At 41.5% G+C, this 22,899-nt stretch overlaps 2 protein-coding genes across 2 annotated transcripts in view; one reads left to right on the forward strand and one right to left on the reverse strand.

The window, feature by feature from the left end:
* Positions 1-22,161, reverse strand: part of LOC126100679 (vacuolar protein sorting-associated protein 37B) — a 64,320-nt gene extending 42,159 nt beyond the window's left edge. The window contains exon 1 of the mRNA XM_049911297.1: positions 21,905-22,161. Coding sequence (XP_049767254.1) covers positions 21,905-22,039 — 135 coding nt within the window. The 5' untranslated portion in view covers positions 22,040-22,161. The remainder of the gene's footprint in view (positions 1-21,904) is intronic.
* Positions 22,162-22,277: 116 nt separating this feature from the next.
* Positions 22,278-22,820, forward strand: LOC126100682 (prefoldin subunit 1). Its single transcript, XM_049911299.1, has one exon. It carries the CDS (start codon positions 22,433-22,435, stop codon positions 22,811-22,813), a length of 381 nt encoding a protein of 126 aa, XP_049767256.1. The 5' UTR covers positions 22,278-22,432; the 3' UTR covers positions 22,814-22,820.
* The last annotated feature ends 79 nt before the right edge of the window (positions 22,821-22,899 follow it).

A 22,899-nucleotide genomic window follows, 5' to 3' on the forward strand; every position in this document is an offset into this window, starting at 1 on the left:
AGTGTCCAACGGGCACAATATTTCGGCGATCAAACATGTCGCCATCATCAGGTGAACTGACGGACTGAGCTCCTGTGAACGTACCGGCACGGAGATCCGTACGCTATGGCTGCTCAGAGGGAACTGGGTTCGGTCGCGGCGGCGGCCGATTTAAATACCCTCCGCCCGCGGCGCGCTCCCTCCGCCGTCCGCGCCCAGCGCCACGGTCGCGCGGTGGAACAGATTGCGACGGCGTCTGAGATGTCGTCGGTGTGATGGCTCTGTCCGCCGTGGTCGTCACAACTATACGTCTGCTCGATTTACTCTTGATTAACCCGATCGCTGGTTCCCAAGCCTTGCTAAGATTATAGCCACAGTCCCGGTTTATGAGGTCGTCATTGGTGCGAATTTCGATGGCCTCTCTAACAACGCTGTCCCAGTATCTCGACGTCTGTACCAGAATCCTCGTGCGGTCATACTCCATGGCGTGATTTTCCGACAAACAATGTTCAGCGACCGCCGACTTGCTCGGATACATCAGTCGAGTGTGCCTCTGGTGTTCACGGCATCGATCCTCGACGGTACGCATCGTCTGACCAATATACGACTTGCCACATTGACACGGAATCTGGTACACGCCGGCCTTCCTCAAACCGAGGTCATCTTTGGCGCTCCCCACCAGTGCACGAGTTTTATTTGGAGGACAAAACACAGTTCCGACCCGGTGTTTCTTCAGAATGCGGGCGATTTTCCCCGAGAGTGCGCCTGTGTATGGAATAAATGCAGCGCCTACCTCCTCCCTCGTGACTTCATCCATCTCAACAGGTTGTGCTGCAGTGGTTGGGCGGAGAGCACGTTGAATCTGCCACTCTGAGTACCCATTTTTTCTCGAAATACAGTTCTCAGATGTTCCAATTCCTGGGGTAGACTCTCTGCGTCAGAGATAGTGCGCGCCCTATGTGCTAGAGTTTTAAGTACCCCATTCCTCTGTGAAGGGTGGTGGCAGCTGTCTGCATGCAAATACAGATCAGTGTGCGTAGCCTTCCGATACACCCCATGACCTAGGGTGCCGTCAGCCCTTCTCTTGACCAAGACGTCAAGGAAAGGTAATTTACCCTCCGTTTCAGTCTCCATAGTGAATTTGATGTTGGGGTGTATGGAGTGGCATGGTGTTGAGTGATGATGCGGTCTCGGTTTTGCAGAGAGGTCTCAACTTCGCTCCCACCCCCAAGTTCACTCCGGTCGCAGAAATTGTTAGTGCTGTTGAACAGGTTGCAGCTCGACTTCCGCCAGAATCAGCCGAGGAAATACGTCGCGAAACTTGTCGTGCGTTGACGAAATCCAAGCCGATGAAGTCAAATATCAGCAGTAAAGAGAGGGCGGCCATTCGTGATCTGAGGGAGCGCTCTGAAATTGTTGTCTTACCAGCTGACAAAGGCAATGCTACAGTTGTTGTCTCCCATAAGGACTACACTGATAAGATGCAGAGCCTGCTAAATGACGATTCCTACCGGAAGATCAGCGTTGACCCTACAAAGAAGGTGGAGAACAAGACGAGGGCGCTTCTCAAAGACGCAGATTTACCGGAGGGTGACGCTAAGAAATTGTTACCCCAAGGTCCGGTACCGCCTAGACTATATGGACTCCCGAAGGTTCACAAAGAGGGGGTACCATTACGCCCCATTGTCAGCAACATCAGGGCACCTACATATTTGTTGGCCAAATACCTGACGGGAATATTAAGTCCTTATGTGGGTAAATGCCCTCATCACATCCGTAATTCCGTGGATTTTGTTAAACGCCTTGATAGCTTCAGGTTGGATGAGTGAGATATCATGGTGAGTTTTGATGTCGTTTCCTTGTTTACGAGGGTACCCCTGCGAGAGTCACTAGAATTGATTAGTCAGAAGTTTGATGAGAAGACCACTGAACTTTTTAGGCATGTCTTGACTTCCACGTATTTTCTTTTTAATGGAGAATACTACGAACAAACGGAGGGAGTCGCCATGGGTAGCCCACTCTCACCGGTGGTAGCGAATTTGTACATGGAGAACTTCGAGGAGGAAGCCCTGTCGTCATCCGTATGGAAACCTACTTGCTTTTTCCCGTTACGTGGACGACACGTTCGTCATCTGGCCACATGGTATGGATAAACTCCTTGACTTCCTTACACATCTAAACTCCATACACCCCAACATCAAATTCACTATGGAGACTGAAACGGAGGGTAAATTACCTTTCCTTGACGTCTTGGTCAAGAGAAGGGCTGACGGCACCCTAGGTCATGGGGTGTATCGGAAGGCTACGCACACTGATCTGTATTTGCATGCAGACAGCTGCCACCACCCTTCACAGAGGAATGGGGTACTTAAAACTCTAGCACATAGGGCGCGCACTATCTCTGACGCAGAGAGTCTACCCCAGGAATTGGAACATCTGAGAACTGTATTTCGAAAAAATGGGTACTCAGAGTGGCAGATTCAACGTGCTCTCCGCCCAACCACTGCAGCACAACCTGTTGAGATGGATGAAGTCACGAGGGAGGAGGTAGGCACTGCATTTATTCCATACACAGGCGCACTCTCGGGGAAAATCGCCCGCATTCTGAAGAAACACCGGGTCGGAACTGTGTTTTGTCCTCCAAATAAAACTCGTGCACTGGTGGGGAGCGCCAAAGATGACCTCGGTTTGAGGAAGGCCGGCGTGTACCAGATTCCGTGTCAATGTGGCAAGTCGTATATTGGTCAGACGATGCGTACCGTCGAGGATCGATGCCGTGAACACCAGAGGCACACTCGACTGATGTATCCGAGCAAGTCGGCGGTCGCTGAACATTGTTTGTCGGAAAATCACGCCATGGAGTATGACCGCACGAGGATTCTGGTACAGACGTCGAGATACTGGGACAGCGTTGTTAGAGAGGCCATCGAAATTCGCACCAATGACGACCTCATAAACCGGGACTGTGGCTATAATCTTAGCAAGGCTTGGGAACCAGCGATCGGGTTAATCAAGAGTAAATCGAGCAGACGTATAGTTGTGACGACCACGGCGGACAGAGCCATCACACCGACGACATCTCAGACGCCGTCGCAATCTGTTCCACCGCGCGACCGTGGCGCTGGGCGCGGACGGCGGAGGGAGCGCGCCGCGGGCGGAGGGTATTTAAATCGGCCGCCGCCGCGACCGAACCCAGTTCCCTCTGAGCAGCCATAGCGTACGGATCTCCGTGCCGGTACGTTCACAGGAGCTCAGTCCGTCAGTTCACCTGATGATGGCGACATGTTTGATCGCCGAAATATTGTGCCCGTTGGACACTATAGACCGGCAGCATACCCGTGGATATTTTGATTATTAAAATTACCTTCTCCAGATGCTATGCTATAGCAGAGCATAGAATGCTAAAAGTACACTTGGAGGGGTTAAGGTTTACCCATGAATGTGTACAAAGGCCCTTTGTTGCATATAGCGCACATAGGAGATTGTTGGTAGAAACAAAATAGGTGGGGAATATAATGTGACTCGAAAACAAATTAAAACTTGTTTAGTCGAACAGCGTGTTAGTATAGTAACAGTTCAGTATAAAATAAAAATGTCTAACGTAATACCTTATTGCGTCTTTTGCGGGAAAAAAAAAATAATAATGCTCAGTTGAAATTATTTAGTGAAGGCAATTTAAATAAGTGCAGATATGTATTTACAATATGAAAAGCTAATGATCTAGCTGGTCTCGATACTGTGCTTCCTACACAGCCAAACAATTTTCAGTTGTATCACAGTGAATGTTATCGATGGTATACAAAAAAAATGGCTCTGAGCACTATGGGACTTAACATCTACAGTCATCAGTCCCCTAGAACTTAGAGCTACTTAAACCTAACTAACCTAAGGACAGCACACAACACCCAGCCATCACGAGGCAGAGAAAATCCCTGACCCCGCCGGGAATTGAACCCGGGAACCCGGGCGTGGGAAGCGAGAACGCTACCGCACGACCACGAGATGCAGGCTCGATGGTATACAGCTTTGCCACCAAAATATAGGAAACGAAAAACGACAACAGAAGACAAACCTTCTTCAACATTACCGTGCATATATGGATTGGATATAATTTCCTTAAATTATTTCGAATATAAATTTAATGTAAGAAAAAGTATAATTTAGTAATATATTATTTGCCTCATGTACAATATCGCTATTACTATAGTTTTGAACTACGAAATTACACTATAGACTCCTTCTAAACTAAGCATGTATACACTATACACACTTTTTAGTAAAGTAGTATGTGTATATGTGCGCTGTATAATGAAAAGTAATAATAATCTAAGTTACAGGATCAAGTGGACTTACACACACCGGTAATACTCTGTCTGCCAATGAAGCAGAAGTGATTTCTGGCATTCCTCAAGGTAGTGTTATAGGCCCTTTGCTGTTCCTTATCTATATAAACGATTTGGGAGACAATCTGAGCAGCCGTCTTCGGTTGTTTGCAGATGACGCTATCATTTATCGACTAATAAAGTCATCAAAACAAACTGCAAAACGACTTAGAAAAAATATCTGAAAGGTGTGAAAAGTGGCAGTTGGTCCTAAATAATGAAAAGTATGAGGTCATCCACATAAGTGCTAAAAGGAACTCATTAAACTTCAATTAGACGATAAATCAGTCTAATCTAAAAGCCGTAAATTCAACTAAATACCTAGGTATTACAATTATGATCAACTTAAATTGGAAGAAACACACAGAAAATGTTGTGGGGAAGGCTAACCAAAGACTGCGTTTTATTGGCAAGGCACTTAGAAAATGTAACAGACCTACTAAGGAGACTGCCTGCACTACACTTGTCCGTCTTTTGGAATACTGCTGCGCGGTGTGGGATCCTTACAAGATAGGACTGATGGAGTACATCGAAAAAGTTCAAAGAAAGGCAGCATGTTTTGTATTATTGTGAAATATTGGAGAGATTGTCACAGAAATGATACAGGATTTGGGCTGGAAATCATTAAAAGAAAGGCATTTTTCATTGCGACGTAATCCTCCCATGAAATTCCAATCGCCAACTTTCTCCTCCGAATGTGAAAATATTTTGATGACACCGACCTACATAGGGCGGAATGATCACCACGATAAAATAAGGGAAATCAGAGCTCGTACGGAAAGATATAGGTGTTCATTCTTTCCAAGCGCTATACGAGATTGGAATAATAGAGAATTGTGAATGTGGTTCAATGAACACTCTGCCAGGCACTTAAATGTGATTTGCAGAGTATCCCGGAATGGCATTTTACACAAAATATCCGAGCACAAGCCTATGAAGCTGTTGAAAAATATGTCAAGGAAAATATTATCCTACAAGATCAGTCTTTCTTCTTAAAATTTTTAAATTATATGTTTATTGAACACTTGAAAAATAATCATCAAGATGTTTCAAATTACAGTTTCAAACCATATCATTTAAAAGAAAGATTATTAAAGAAATTTCCGAAAAAATTAGCGTAATCTCCTTTAAAGGCCAAATTCTTGAAGAACCTTTCAAAGGGATTATGATCCAAAATGAAGTGGAAAAGCAAAATATTTTAGATGCCGCTGCACGTATTCTACATGAAGAAATACATCGAGTTAAATGTCAGAAGTTACCGAATCAGATTAAAACATAAAAACTTAATAGACGGTGAAAGCGAAATTCCAGAAATATTAATTAATTTTTATAGAAAATTATCGATGGAGAGAAAACAAAAGAACAACAAGGCTAGCCAAATCATTTTCTGAAGATGTAATTTATGCTGTTTTTAATGGTCAAATTAAATTATCAAAACATTTGTTTTGGCGTGACTTTGAAGAGTTTAACCGCCAGCAAAAAAATTATTAATATTGTTAATCGGTACAGTCATTGCTGTAGCTACAGTACGTTGGAAGGCCTTGAGACTGAGGCAAAATTCACTTCCTATGAGCTTTCCGAAATTTGTCCAGAAGGTATTTTATGAACATCTCACGTGTATACTGGAGTTGCATTTGACAAGTATGATCATTTCGTAGAAACTACCACTGGCAAAGATATGCTCCACGATACTGTAGGTATAATTTTTCAAACTGAAAACAATATCGTCAGTGAAGAAGCAGTTAATAACGAAAATGTACAGCAAGATTTTCAAATTGTGAGTAGTCTTGGCAATGAAGCAGTAGTTGAGGACGATAATGTACAGCAAGATCTTCAGATGGAAAATGATGTCATCAGTGAAGCAGTAGTTGAGGACAATAATGTACAGCAAGATCTCCAGATGGAAAATTATGTCATTGGTGAAGCAGTAGTTGAGGACAATAATGTACAGCAAGATCACGATATTGAAGGTAGTAACATCAGTGAAGTAGACACAGATATCAATGTGGATAATGTGTCGGCATCCCAATCTCGCAAACACAGACGGTGTTTTGATATTGTTACTCCAGAACAACATTAGTTCAACAAAAAACCGAGACCTATAGAAAGTATGCTGCCATCTGATGCATCATTACAATTAAACACCATAAATCTTCAATCAGTACAACCTATTGATTCTGCATGGATGCTTTCGCACTATTTGCAATTATCAGACACACCAATGTGGGTTGGTTATAATAGTTTATTGCATGAAGATCGATCTCCCAAGCACATTATTTGTTATTTAACAATGATCAATGCATCACCAACGAACAAAGATACGACTTATGAGACTATGATTCGAAGTCAAAAGGTGGCTCTTGAGTGCGAGCAAAGGTACACTGAAGTAACTTACTATCTTGTTATTGCAAAAATTGCGCTAAAGATCAAAAACAGAAGCCAACACTTTTGACAATTTATTCATTCATCTTGCAGTATTTCATATTATGACGGCGTACTTCAAGGCAGTAGGTAAATTCGTAGATAATTGCGGTTTGTCAACCATCATGGTAAATGAAGAATTACTCGCCAACGGATCAGTCAACGGATTCATTACTGGCAGCAGTACATTTTAACAGATGTAAGCATTTACATCCTATGATTACGTTAGCACTGAAAAATGTTACATTTTGAATGCTTTATTCATCAAGAAAAAATAAATTTACCCGATGAGTTGCAAATCTATTTGTTACGGTTTCTAAAAACAGGAGCGTGAACCTTCACTGCAACACGCTGAATGAACGGTAAGACAGCGCATTATTACATGATACATGTAAGAGTGATCGATTACTATTTAATGCTTACTACGAACATCCGTACCAGTAACAACGAAATGTTTAAAATGGCTTTATCGAAAATAATTTGTACTTTATTTTCAAACAAACAAATTATGCGCATTATTTAGTAAAGTACCTTGATAATTTAATGAAAGTTGACAAGACTCATCCAGGCTTACGTGAGTATTTTGAGAAGGGATCATTCGGTATAAAGCGGGCCAAAAAACCTTTTTCAAAACAATCTACTGACCTCACTCTTGAGAAAACAATTAACACTGATGCTGCCAATAAGCTGACTGGAATTTCTCATATTACCAATTCAATCTCAGCTAGGCAACAATGGTGTCGTCGTCATATCGTTCGTTCAACAATTATTACTTATACAATGCAAGAAACTGGACTAAGCACTGTGCAAGATGTGACAGCAGATCTTAAAAATAGCTGGGGGAAAAAAAAAGTACTGAGCATCTGTAAAGATTCAGCAACGGTATTAATCATAATATCAAACCATTTGATGAGAATTTAGATAAATGATTTTTATACAATATTTCTACTGGTGAAGCAGCACCCGAACATGAGAATTTTTTACTAAATATTGAAGAAGAAGGCAGTAAAAGACGTGAGGATTTCAACTTGGTTGCGTTACAGATCTAAACAATTTTGAGCAGGCTATTCTAAAAGTCAGGAGCCATACTTTTGTTAACATGACGAAAAAAAAAAAAAAAAAGTTGGCTGAGGGGAAATGGAACTTCGAATGCAGCATTACTTATTTGGGCAACTGCTTCAAATCTCTTTGAAGAAACAGCTTGATTTGGATAAAGTTCTTCCATACATGTTAACACCAGTGCCATTATCTCTCTGCCACCTTGACGGCACTATCTGCAAAACACCCACGTCAGCATTGATGACTTTATTAGAGAAGCAAAAACAATCCAAACCACCTCAAAGTACTGATATCATAATATACGATGAATATTTCATGTTACATCAAATGAAAGACGTATCTTTAAGCGCTGGGAATATTTCACAAAAAGTTTTACAGATGATTTGTGCAAACACAGCTAAGATTATCATCATTGCTTTTGATCAGTACATATTTTCATCGATCAAAGATACCGAACACAAACTTCGAGGTATGGAGCAAGCTAACTTTCGTATCGATGGTCCTGATCAAGTACGAAAAAAGCTGAGCTGAAAAATATTCATTTCAAGGAAGCTCTTATTCAGTTCTTTATTGAAAATTGGGAACAAGATCATATGGCACCATACATGAGCAACAAAACTATTTTTTTAAATATGGATGCTTGTTATAGATACATGGTCACTGATAGAAAAGTTGTAAGAACTGTAGAGAACGCATTTTCGTGTCCAGCTCATTAAGAAGCAGACACAAAAATGAATTTTCACGCTTGGCAAATTGATTTTAATACTAACCTAACGATTCGTTGTTCTGACACTGATGTGTTGGTTATAATGTTAGCTAATATGGCTCATGTTTCACAACATGTCAATGTTTTATGGAAGTCGGTGTTGGAAAACATATGAGGTTCATCAATGTCACTCAACTTTGCGACTGAATTTGAGTGCAGCACTGACTGCATTCCATGCATTTACATGATGTGATTACAATCCTGCATTTTTTTGAAAAGGCAAGAAGCGTCCATTTTCGATAATGTCAAAATCTGAAGCTTTTACGGAGTGTTTTGTACAAATGTCAGAGCCATCGATAAACAGGGAAGATTTATTTGGCAAAATTCAAGAGTTTGCTTGTCAGATGTATGGCCTTAATCGGTTAAGAAACAAACAACGCTACAGTTGCATTGTTCCAAAAAACTTACGTCAATTGAAGAGAGAACCATTCAGCTTGGAAAACATATCAATTCTTTTTTCATATTTTCATTTTTTCATATGATCACGTTTTACTATACACATGTACTAAGAATTTTTCTTTTCATCTTTTCACAGATGATGATGATGATGATGATGATGATGATGAAGACATGATCACATGTAACTCTGACAGCAGCTCTGGCAATGAATCAGAGAGAGATGAAATCAACTCAAGCCAAAGCGAGAGTGAATATGATTAATTGCCATTATTATTCCTAACCAATTCATTGAAATAAAAGTTAATTAATTAAAAATATGCTGCAATAAATTATTCATTAATTAATTTACTTATACCAACATTTCCTCCATTATTAAACTTCATATTTGTTATCAAAACACTCAAATCAAGCATACTACTGAATAACTTAAGAAATGTGATTTCCTCGCGGATGAAAATTTATAAGACGATTGTTAACATGCTTTAGTAAATAATGAAAAAAAAATCAGCTAGCTGTAAGTCAAGGGAAAAGTCGTCATCTGGTAAGATTCAGTAAGTAATAGATGCTGCTGCGTTACACCTTTCAAGGTACCAGCTGACAAACTTTCCACTGACATACAGCAAGCTGACATTAATTTTCATTCATAGTAGCATATAAATGATCACCAGGTAAATTTTTAGTTGAGAGGAAATCATTGAAAATATAATTTTTTTTAAAGTTCAAGCAGCTAGTTGAAGTATAATCCACCACATTATGGTCAGCTGACTTTGTTTTTCCTTCAAAATATTAGGTAAACTATAATCTGACAAATTTTCAAACGGGAGTAAGTGACTAAAAAACTTAGTTTCTCCATGCATGGGAGGCTGCCAATGCCCGCCCCACCCATGGAGTCGCAGCTGACGGTCGCAAGTATTCATATTATAAATCCCTAATGCATTTCACGAAGTTTTGCTCGAGAAGAAATAATTGACCGAATTTGTATCTGGCTCCTGGACTATAGTGGGCTTTACTACAGACAACTGATAATCAGTCACTTCCAGCCACTCGACTTCCCATCAACACATAACTCTGTACCTCAACAGCGAGGTGATAGCATAAAGTGGGATAGCACAGTGAAACAACTGAGGATCACTACATGCCTCCTTCGCTGCTACATCCTCCCTTTCATTCCTTGCAATACCATGTGCCCTGGCACCCAGCAGAAAAACACCTCCTTTTGTAGCCATCGTAGATGAAGGACGACGTCCTCGATATTCTGGACTACTTTACCTGCTGCGAACAAACACTGCACAGAGTGAAGGACACTCAGAGTCGGAACAGACAAGGAATTTAGAACTTGGAGGCCATCTCATCTGTTCTAGTGCCCACGAGATCGCACACAGCTCAGTATTGAATAAAGTAAAATCTCAAGGCAGGTGAATCTCAAGAACACAATCAGGGAAAACAACAAAGCAACAAATGGAGTCCCCCTGTTTTGACTTATCTGTAAAGATGGTTGTAGAATTGTGGTGCTTTGTTAAAAGAACAGAAAATAAAGTATTAAAAACAAATGCACGAGTGCAACCTCTCCTGTACTGCACTAAATCTAAAATCATCCTGGGCTCTGCAGTAACCATGGTGGCAGACAATTAAAACCCTGGATTTGTGGCTGTATGTGTTCCACACCAAATGACTCCAGCACACGCTGCATGAGCATCCCAAAAGGCAATTGGAGAAAATGCATCCCGGAGTTGGATGAGCAACAGTATGGCATGTAGGGGAATTCAGAACTGCAAGGCACTTACAGCCTGATGCATGACGAGGAACTACAGCCAGATGGTGTGTGACAGTTTCCCCAGTTATGGAGCTGGTCCTGCAAGCATCTGCCTAGCCTAATCCCCCACAGTGGATAGTGTCAATAATCTTAAGGTAACACAGTCTCACTGACCTATACACCGTGCAGCCATAACCTAGGCATGAATGCACAAAAACCCTATAAAACTGTAGCAGATGTGATCTGTCTGCTGCCCAAGACCTATGGCTAAGGCAATTGATGATATCCAATGCCTTCCAAGTTCTAGTTTTCAGGTCTCTCAGATGTGATAACCACAACAGGTCCAGGAACATCACAGGGTCTTGTAACATGTAGAATGATGTCCCTCATATACACGGCAAGTAAATTAAAAATGTGACAAGAATGATCAAAATGAACAAACGAACACACACACACACACACACACACACACACACACACACTCTCTCTCTCTCTCTCTCTCTCTCTCTCCTCTCCAGAAAACTGAAAACCCATCTTTGCAGCCCACTCCTCCAACTGCTGCACTGTAAATTGGAGCACTGGAGGAGGAACAGAAAATAACAAAATTATCCACAAATAAAGAGCATTGTACAGGACTCCTTATCGTAGATGTGATACTGTTTAGGGCAAAGAGGGTAATACTTAAAACACTACCCTGAGAGAATACCGTGTCCCCAAGTAATGTCATACGCCACACTGATATCAAAGAATATGCCAATACAGTGATGTTTATGTAGGTAAGACTGTCAAATAGCCATCTCTAGCAGGGTCAGGTGGTCAGCAGTGGACCGTAAACTTTGGAACCGACTCTGAGGGTGGCTAAGGAGCTGCCTGGTCTCTAACAACCAGATCAAATGACAGCTAAAGATTCGCGCCAGGTTCTTTCCTACACAGCTCAATAAGGCAATACTCCGGTAACTACTGGGGCCCGACCAGTCCTTTCTTGGTTTGAGAACAGGTATCAAAATTGCCTCTCCCCGTGAGTTGGAGGAGTAACCTGTCTGCCATATCAAATTAAAACATTCGATTCCAGCTCCCTCATGCAGGAAGGGAGTTTTAGAATTAAGAGCTGTTGGATCTGAAGTCCAACTTGCTTCTCTCTACAGTTGCACGGCAGTGGCAAAATGCTGGCAAAACTGCTCAAATTTGCAGTTTTTGCAAAATGTTCTGCCAGCATCTGAATGGCGGCTCAGGGCATTGCTTGGAGATACCCATTTCAGCACTACTGCTATTGTTAAATGACTTTGTTTACCGGAAATGCTCCGGATGACTTCCCATACCTTCATAGGAGGAGTGGAACAGTTGACAGAGTCCAGCACCTTTTCTTGCTCTCCTTAATTAAGCATCGAGCCTTGGTTCTAGCGACTCTAAAGATTATGAGGTTGTCTGCTATTGGGTGCCATTTAAACCACTGAAGAGCAGCACGCCTGTCCCATATTGCAGAAATGGCACACCTCTGTCCACCAAGGTACAACTCTCCAACTAAGATGACCTAGGACTCTGGGATGGACAAGTCAGTGCATGTTGGATCGCTCGTGAGACGTCATGAGGCTCTCAAAAATCTGACCCCAAGAGCAGGTGTGGAGTCCTGCAAGACATGATGGGCACTGAAGTCTCCCAGGAGGAGAAATGGTCATGGGAGCTGTTCCATACGATCTGTGAGAGCCCCAGAGTGTATTACATCTTGTGCAGGGAGATATAATGAACAAACAGTGATCCTCTGACAAAGATGAATTTCAAACAGCAACTGCTTACAGGTCAGTAGCTACGAAAAGAGCAGAGTTTTGGAGCATGTTATTGACAATCACAGTGACCCCTCCCTTGGCCCTTTCCCCAGTCATGTCATCCTTTTTGTGAAGGGTATATACACCTAGCACAGGGGTGTCAATGGCTTTAAAATGCATGTCTTGTAAACACAGGCAAACGGGATGTTCCTGTGCTAGCAGTTTTAGTTCTCCCACATATGTCGTGAACTCTCATTAATGTTCCACTGAAAAATGGAAGCAATTTATCATGGGTATTGCACTTTCACCCCATCTTTCCCTCAGGGAGGGGAGCCCATAATGGGTGGAGGTTCAGTCTTGGGGCGTTTTGATTTTCTGCCCTGGGTTGGCTTCTGGGCCACAACCGTGGCAGTGGTAGTGGTAGTGGCAGCACTGGACGGTGGACCAAACTGAACATTTGAAGGAGCGGGGAGCTCCGCAATGTCAGCAACAACGGCCGTGTCTGATGTTTTGGGAGGAAGCATAGACTGTGAAGTAACAGCAGCAGCACAAGTATACTGATAAATGCAGGTACTAGTGCTAACACAAGCAACTTCCATGTTTGTAGCAGCATCAATTTTCTGTACTCACTGTTTAACAACTGAAGCAAAGGACGTATCAAGCATTGGGGGCTACAAGTTCTTATAAATCTTTTTGGCATTGCTGTAGGGGATCCATCTTGTGGTTTTCATCTCTCGTATCTTTCGTTCTTCAAGGAAGACACAGCAGTCCCTACTCCAGACAGAGCGAGCCCCAGAGTGGTTCACACACTTTGCAGGAGATGAACATCTAACTACTTCTTGGGCAGCCTTACCACATTTGCCACAAGTGGCTTCTCCCTTCCATATAAGAGTGGTAGGCCTAAAGTGCTAGCATTTAAGGGCAGTATGGGACGAGCCCCATACTGATGATCTAAGGAATCATCAACAGAAGAGACATAGGAGGGGTGGCCATGCACGGCAGACAAATGGCATGCATACCTGCTGAGAAGAAAGTCACGGCAGTAGGATAGTGGTAGTTCAGCAGCTTCAGCATACAGACTCTCAACCAGGCTGGTGTAAAAGTCACTCGCGTGGCCAAACGGATGCCATGAAGATGGATAGTGTTGAGACGGCGTAAAAGGAATGGGCGTGCAGATGCATAAACATTATGCCGCTTCTCAATGCTGCCAATATTTGGGATGTTGATATAACAATAAATCCTGACTGTTTTCAGGTACGCAGTGCAGTCAGACTCGCCTGTGATGTCACTGCTTACAGTGCCCCGCTGTCTGGTTCCTAATTATGGCCATGTGTATTCTAGGTATCCGTGTCCCAACCTGTTTGGTGAACAAGATTTACAGACATAGGATATGCTGCAGGAGAAAGATTTTCCACAATGATGGTAATACACAAGTCACGCTTCGTGTGGATCATCTGCGCTGAAAGTGATCCTCGTTGTTGTTGTTGTGGTCTTCAGTCCTGACACTGGTTTGATGCAGCTCTCCATGCAACCCTATCCTGTGCAAGCTTCTTCATCTCCCAGTACCTACTGCAACCTACATCCTTCTGAATCTGCTTGGTGTATTCATCTCTTGGTCTCCCTCTACGATTTTTACCCTCCACGCTGCCCTCCAATACTAAACTGGTGATACATTGATGCCTCAGAACATGTCCTACCAACCGATCCCTTCTTCTAGTCAAGTTGTGCCACAAACTCGTCTTCTCCCCAATCCTATTCAATACTTCCTCATTAGTTATGTGATCTACCCATCTAATCTTCAGCATTCTTCTGTAGCACCACATTTCGAAAGCTTCTATTCTCTTCTTGTCCAAACTATTTATCGTCTATGTTTCACTTCCATACATGGCTACACTCCATACAAATACTTTCAGAAACGACTCCCTGACACATAAACCTATACTCGATGTTAACAAATTTCTCTTCTTCAGAAATGCTTTCCTTGCCATTGCCAGTCTACATTTTATACCCTCTCTACTTCGACCATCACCATCAGTTATTTTGCTCCCCAAATAGCAGAACTCCTTTACTACTTTAAGTGTCTCATTTCCTAATCTAATTCCTCTGCATCACCCGACTTAATTTGACTACATTCCATTATCCTTGTTTTGCTTTTGTTGATGTTCATCTTATATCCTCCTTTCAAGACACTATCCATTCCGTTCAACTGCTCTTCCAAGTCCTTTGCTGTCTCAGACAGAATTACAATGTCATCGGCGAACCTCAAAGTTTTTATTTTTTCTAAGTTTTTATTTCTTCTCCATGGATTTTAATACCTACTCCAAATTTTTCTTTTGTTTCCTTTACTGCTTGCTCAATATACAGATTGAATAGCATCGCGGAGAGGCTACAACCCTGTCTCACTCCCTTCCCAACCACTGCTTCCCTTTCATACCCCTCGACTCTTATTACTGCCATCTGGTTTCTATACAAATTGTAAATAGCTTTTCGCTCCCTGTATTTTACCCCTGCCACCTTCAGAATTTGAAAGAGAGTATTCCAGTCAACATTGTCAAAAGCTTTCTCTAAGTCTACAAATGCTAGAAACGTAGGTTTGCCTTTCCTTAATCTTTCTTCTAAGATAAGTCGTAGAGTCAGTATTGCCTCACGTGTTCCAATATTTCTACGAAATCCAAACTGATCTTCCCCTAGGTCGGCTTCTACTAGTTTTTCCATTCGTCTGTAAAGAATTCGTGTTAGTATTTTGCAGCCGTGACTTATTAAACTGATAGTTCGGTAATTTTTACATCTGTCAACACATGCTTTCATTGGGATTGGAATTATTATATTCTTCTTGAAGTCTGAGGGTATTTCGCCTGTCTCACACATCTTGCTTGGCAAAGGACTCACTGCAGCAGAAACAATGTATGGCATGATGAATATGCCACGCCCACCTTGTAAAATTGAAAAGTATGCAGGATTTATTGGAGCTGCTGTGGAATCTGTTGCATGTGAGTCGGTGGTGGTGGTGGTGGTGGTGGTGGTGGTGGTTAGTGTTTAACGTCCCGTCGACAACAAGGTCATTAGAGACGGAGCGCAAGCTCGGGTTAGGGAAGGATTGGGAAGGAAATCAGCCGTGCCCTTTCAAAGGAACCATCCCGGCATTTGCCTGAAACGATTTAAGGAAATCACGGAAAACCTAAATCAGGATGGATGGAGACGGGATTGAACCATCGTCCTCCCGAATGCGAGTCCAGTGTGCTAACCACTGCGCCACCTCGCTCGGTACATGTGAGTCAATCAAGGATGCTGCAAACAAAGCTGTTGAAATAAATGATGGTATGACTGATGTACCAGTAGCCTCTGATGGCATTTGGCATAAGCACGGCTACAGTTCTAAGAATTCTGTTGCTACAATCACCAATGTGGATACTGGAAAGGTAATAGATTTCTAGATTTTAACCAAACATTGTTATAAGTATAAATCAGGGAATGAAGAAGGGCATATCCGTGACAGAAATTATGAAGGAACAAGTGGTGGTATGGAGGTCTCTGCAGCTGCTGAAATTTTTAGTTGATCTAAATTCTTACGTGATGAAGACTCGTGCTAGCATATAACAGTGCTGTAGCCACTCAGTCTTATGGTGAGAAGATTATCTCAAAACTGGAATGTGTTGGTCAAGTCCAGAAGAGGATGGGCACCAGGTTGAGGAAGTTTAAACAAAGTTTGAGAGACAAGAAACTTTCTGATGGTAAGGCCATAAGAGACAGGATGACAGACAAAATGACTGATGAACTACAGCAGTATTACGGGATGGCCATATAAAAGAATACTGAGAATTTGTTGAAAATGAAGCAGGCAGTATGGGCTACCTTCTTCCACAGACTGTCAACTGATGAAAAACCAGTACAGCACCTTTGCCCTCCTGGACCTGATTCATGGTGCAATTACCACAATACCCAGTACTCAAACAGTGCATACAGCCATAAACATTCCATCGCAGCAGCAGTCATGGATATCATAGAACCTATTTACAGAGTTCTGGCAAATCCTGAATTACTACAGTGTCTGCACAGTCAGACTCGGACTTGCCTGGCAAAAAATGTTTTTGTTTGAATGAAGACTAAAGTGATGCCGTTATTGCTTTTAATTCTGGCAGCACTGGTAGGATGAAAGTGCTACAGCATATGGGAATTAATCCTGGAGAAAACTGCATCAGACAACTTGAACAGGTGGACAAGGTTCGCAGTGATAAAGCACAGTGAGCAGCACAGTTGGTCACTACGGAGTCCAGAAAGAAGAAAAAACTTGGAAAAAGATCAAGAGGATAATATACAATATGGTGCAGGGTGCTTCTGAGTGACTAACAATAAAAAATTAAGCATATATTAAGTGAGTTACAGTCTTTTGAAACTTTAGAAGCCATTCCTGAAAATTTACATTTTCTGTTGCATTTTTCCATAAATCTCAGAAACCACTTCGAGTAGAGTATTCAAATACTCAGGCAGTAATAACATACGTATCTTGAGTCTACTGAACTAAAAGAAGAACATAAAGTTCAGTATAATTAAAATTATTTAGGATAACATACAAAAAAGTATACACAATTTTAACCGTGTAATTAAAAAACTGTATTTCCAAAAGCAGTGGCTGAAATGCAATTATTGTAGTTCAGTAGACTCAGAACATACAGTTTGATGTCCTGTAAAAGTTTCATGTCAATGGCTACAGTGGTTTCTGTAATACAGGGAAACCAAGTCACTAAATTTGACACTGTCGGGATAGGGTGTTCCAGTTTCCCTTAAAACTGCGCATTAGGTTAGGGACATAGGGCCACATGGTTAAGCAAAGAAAACCCACCTTAACCTGTTCTGGGAGTTTTGTGCTATTAAAAGTGAAGATGAATGAGTTGGATTTAATCACATCACCTTCCGTCCTTTTCATAATATTCTGTACATCGACACTGTCTTTTTGGGCCCATTCAGCTTTCACGTCTTCTTTAGGTATGTCCACCAGGACACTGCATGTCACAACGCCTTTACTGTACTTTAATGTGGTGTGAAGCTCAGTCTCAGTGGCATATTCCCCAAGGGGTTTCGCCTTCTGCAGGTTTGTCACTTGTTAGGAACTTAAGGTTCCACCAACATTGTCCCGTTTTGTAACCACTTAACAGATTTTGAAGTACCTGAATCCCCTCTAATCCCTTTTGAATGTAAAAAGGTGACACCTTTTCAAAACTTTTCTCTTTCCTTTAAACCAAAAAAGCATCATCTGACCAGCAGCATACATTGTGTTACTAAAGCCGCTAGGATTCTTACATTTCCCTGAGTCTGAAGAACTGGCTACACAAGCCCTCTTACTTGATTGGGTGTTGGTACCTACCAGTGGCCCACCCATTCCAAAGGGAGTGGGAAGAGAAAACTACAAGGATCCATCTCGGTCCCACGAGCAGCTAGAGAAATAAAAGTCCCCATAGACAGAGCCTCGCGTGCCTAGGTAACCCTTATACAACTGAGGTGCGACACATTCCCCGGAGGTTGCCCACTAATGACTGTTTCACCTCAGCAGCCATGCATCTTATCAATGCACAGCATACCTTGAGATTGACGTTTTTTTAATAAAGGTTTTTAGCATCCTCGTAACCCGGGCAGTCAAGCCAAGATCCCCATTCCCTTTGACATACAATATTCCACTGCTGCACCATACAGTAGCAGGTGAAGCATGCCCACAGCTTATGACGACATGGGACTGACGGCGCTTACCAGCCACAGCTCAGGAACCCCGGGGTCATCAAACCCATATTCGGAAAATAAATGCTAAGAGCACCCATTAGTTTCATGTCCTTTTTCACACTTTTATGATTAAATTGTTTTAATTTTGTTAATTGTACTGAATATGTTATTGTTACCATAATGGCACAGGTGACAGGCTGTCTTTCCCAAGTTGATGACATAATGGGTCAAAGCTGACTGCTGGTATAGCACATTCGGTTATTTCTATTCAATGTCAATCACATATCAACAAGCAGTCAGAATTTGAAGTAATCAGACTTTCTACCACAAGGTTTGATTTTGGGCCCTCTGTTTCTGACATTTTTTGACCTTATATTTACAGTTTCAGAAGATGTAAGTTTTGTAATTTAGGCAGCAGACAAAAATGAAAGATTGTGCAAGTTCCCTTACTGGAAATGTAGCTGATGAAATGCACAAAAACATCAACAGCTGGTTTAAGGCAAATCAGTTCTCATTGACTTTTGATAAGACTAGATGTAGATGTACATCTAGCTCAGTACTTTTCATAGAACACCTCACACTATAAAAACAGATTTCTTAAACAACAAAACAGAAGATGACAAACTGCCTATTGGCTTCTGTCTCGGGTTCTTCGGCCGACGTTCATCTAATGATTTTTCTGACGTAGAAATCCAAAAACACGCGAACAGTTTCAACAAGAAAGAGGAAAGCCTTAAGGTAAACGGATCCTGGCTTCCCGTACTGCAGCGAACGACCATCGCAGGTAGCAAGAGGAGAACCGCACCGGAAATGACCGCGGAGAAGCCCTCGGACGTTGGCGCGCCAGGTACATATAGTCTGCGGCCGCGAGCTCGCCTCCAGTTCACCACCGGCAATGGAGGGTGAAGCTTTGACAATGCCAGCCACTCGTGCTGGCGAAACGTCAGAAAAATCATTAGATGAACGTCGGCCGAAGAACCCGAGACAGAAGCCAAAAGGCAGTTTGTCAACAAGTGGCCACGAAAGCCTTAACAATTTTGTAAAACAGAAGATGTAAAAAGTGTTACTTTTTGGGATTACAGCTAGATCACAACTTAATGGGCAAACCCATTGCCTAGAATCAACGATGTTCCTTGGTTTCTCTACATTTTCAGTATGCATGGTTACTGCTACAGGCAATTTAAAAGTGAAGGAAATAATTTATTCTGCATATTTCCCATTCACTAATGAAGTGGTGTTGACGATGATGATTACTTTGCTGTTGTCTTCAGTCTGAAGAACTGTTTGATGTAGCTCTCCATGCTACTCTATCCTGAGCAAGCCTCTCTATTTCCGAATAACTATAAAATGTACTACCTACAGAATTTGCACAGTTCAATTTCTTTCTGTATTTCACAGACCACTCCCCGTGTGGTCCGCCCCCCCCCCCCCCCCCCAATGTGATGATATTCTTGCCTAGTAGTAGGGCAGAGATTAAGATGCCCCATTCCATCAGTTCTTGCCTAGTAAAGGAACTTCCTTGTAATTATTTGAAGGTATGCAAATAATATGTAAGCACCCCTTTTTTCACATATCTGATGGATAAATTAAAATGTCTTTATTATTTCATATAGATGTGACTGATGTTTGGCTACATTTAACAAATATTTTCCTGATTGACCCCCATACTGTTGTGATCTTTGAAAAACGACTAATGGATTTAGGAATTTATCACAGCCTTCTTTGCTTATTTTATTAGATCAACATGCCTTTGACATTGCGAACTAAATTGCTGTGATGTTTTGTGTCACTGGCCTGCACCTGCAATCCCACTATGATGCCTACCCATCACTGATTGTTTAATAGCTTCTGCATCCACCATAAGACTTAAAGAGATGGCAGCACCATTATTGATAAGAGTAGTTACATTGTCAACTACCACAACCTTTGTACTAGAATATAGCTAGGTCACTACACTGTGTATTCCAATTATCACCCATATAATGGGCTTGGTATGTGAAACAAGTCCTTCTGGTAGCTAGAGCCGGATAGAAGAGTAACTAAGCAGGGATAGTGCTGGCTTCCACATTCAGTAGAATCTGTGACATAATGCAAAAGATAGATAACAGGGAGCTACCAGTGCTGAAATGCGGTACTCACCTTCTGTTTGAGAAACTGCTCTCTACTGTTAGAATGAGCTTTTCTTTCACTCTACTCCTGTCGCAGGATCATGTGAAACCACAAATACGGTCCTCTTAAAGGATAAATGGATGGGGGAAGCTGTTTGATCAGCAAACTAAGTGGCAATTGGCGAATATGTTTATAGAGTGGCAGAGAGCTACTGGTCTTTGGGACTCGTGAACAGAGATGCCAACGGCTTGCAGTGATATGTGCAGAGACATGGGCTACATTTTGTAACTATAAACATACAGCAACAGCGTTTTAGCAGTGGAATGTCTGATACTTTGAAGTGGATCTCCAAGATGCATACAAAAAGGCTCTTTCTGTGCCAAAGTAGAGATCTTTCAAAAGAATTCTACATCCATTCAGGTTTCACTAATGTGAAAGCCACATAGGCCTAGTTGGTGAGACTTATTTTTCTCTTTCCTCCTACATGCAATCAAGGTAAAATACCTATAACAGTTCAGTGATAGTTCAGAAGGAAATCTCTTTTCACTTTTTATGTCCTTGAACTTCTCAACAAACTTACAAAAATCTACATCACTGTTTGGTTGTATTGTTTAGGAACAATCATGAAGGATCTATTATCCTTCCTCCCAAGAAGGAAGAATAGTAGTTCAAGAACAGACATTTGCTGAAGACATGGACCATACCATATACACAGCTGTAGTCATCTGAAGATGAACATAGTTGCCCAAAACCAGTAATGGCTATCAAGTAAAAGGTTTTAACGTACTCATAGATAGCTGAGGTCTCCCTCACCAACTGACATGTTCTACACCTTTGAGGAAATCCTCGATACAGATATACACAAAAGAAACTATAATCTGTTAAACAAAATTACGGTTTAACACCTTGTTGGAAGTACACTCGTATATTCATCACAACAGCAATCGTTTAAGAATGATAAGAGAGACCGATAGCTGCTTTTCAGAAGAAAAGATCTAGAGTTTATGCAGATAAATGAGGATGGGGACCTCTCTTCCTTGTTTACAACTATTTTTAAGGAATTTTAGTATTTTATTGCGGCCTATGCTCGTCTTACAAATATGAGTCTGATATATAGTTAGAGAAATGGATTTTTGATTATTTTGACTAGATAACGTTCCAGAATAATACAGTAAACAGCGCATAAACAGAATATTTTTCAATTTCTTGCGAAGGCCATTAACTTTCAAGGTGTCACTCTCAACCAAAAACCAATGACCACATCTCCTTAAGAGCGAACTTTGAGTACTGCAGAAAACATTGGGGATTTTCTGATGTTTTTCTCTGCTAAAGATGTCATCGTGACTTTTTATTATTTCTTTTTTGCATATTTCCAGTCTACGTAATGAAAGGAACTAAGGCCATCATTGTGAGCCTAGTGTATAGGTAGTACATACGACATCAAAGAAGCTCCATGAGTACACAAAACAGAAATATCTGTTTCCTCATGAATTAGCTAAAGATATATTCCCTTCCTTCTTGTATCGTTGCACTTTGCAGCAGGTAAGCGTTATTAACTAACCTGTTTAATGTCTTTCATCATATCTTCAAATTTCTCATCATCGTTTAGCAGTTCTTTCAGTTGTTCTGCATCCAAGTGAGATAAATGCGATAGCGCAGCTGGATAGTCTGGTTCCTGATGATAATTGCCATACATTTTACAATAAATTACAATCAGGCCCTTTCTGTGAGAACATATGACAATTACTATACACAGTAAATCACACAAAGCAAAGGTGACGGAAAATACGATTCTCTGCTTCGACGATTCTCTGCCAGGGAGCGAGGCTCAGTTGTTTCAGCTGATTAATTAATAAGAAATTCGGTTGCCTCGTATTTGTTTACGACTTGTTTTAAAAGATCTAAGTTACAGTATAATTATCAATCTAAAATTTCAGCGAAGCAAATGAGAAAGGTGTTTACATTTGTTTCACAATTTTACGCCTCCAATATTTCTGTGGGCGTCATCTTTGCTTAGACACTAGAGTAGACAGTTTAGGCTGGGTTTGTAGGGGCAGGTTCATTGTGCGGTAAGGTACCTACTTATAAAATGTCGAAGACGGTGGATTTAGAATTAAAGAAAGCATTTAAGGAATTGCAACAAAAAATGCTGGAAACAACGCAGCAGCTGAAAGTTGCAGATGCCAGGATAGAAGTTCTGAAGCAAGGTATGAGACACACGCAGCTCACAGGAAAGGAACTTAGCAGCATGCCACCCGATACAAAAATGTATCAAGGAGTGGGTAGAATGTTCGTCTTGACTGATGTAAATGAAATTAAAACGTCGTTGGACAAGAAACATGAAAGCTACTCCCAGAAAATTAAACAGCTGGAAAACAATAAAATGTATTTGGAAAGGAATTTGAAAGACAGCGAGAATAACCTCCGAGAAATGATTCAGCAACGTAAAGAAGCTGGAGACACCAACTGATTGTGTTTTCGAACTTACATGTTGAAGAAAAGTGACACTGCCCGCGTTAATAGTGAATAATTGATTATTATGTAATTATTTCTTTT

The sequence above is a fragment of the Schistocerca cancellata genome, chromosome 9, assembly GCF_023864275.1.
Source record: "Schistocerca cancellata isolate TAMUIC-IGC-003103 chromosome 9, iqSchCanc2.1, whole genome shotgun sequence".
In the NCBI taxonomy this organism is placed as follows: Eukaryota; Metazoa; Arthropoda; class Insecta; order Orthoptera; family Acrididae; genus Schistocerca; species Schistocerca cancellata.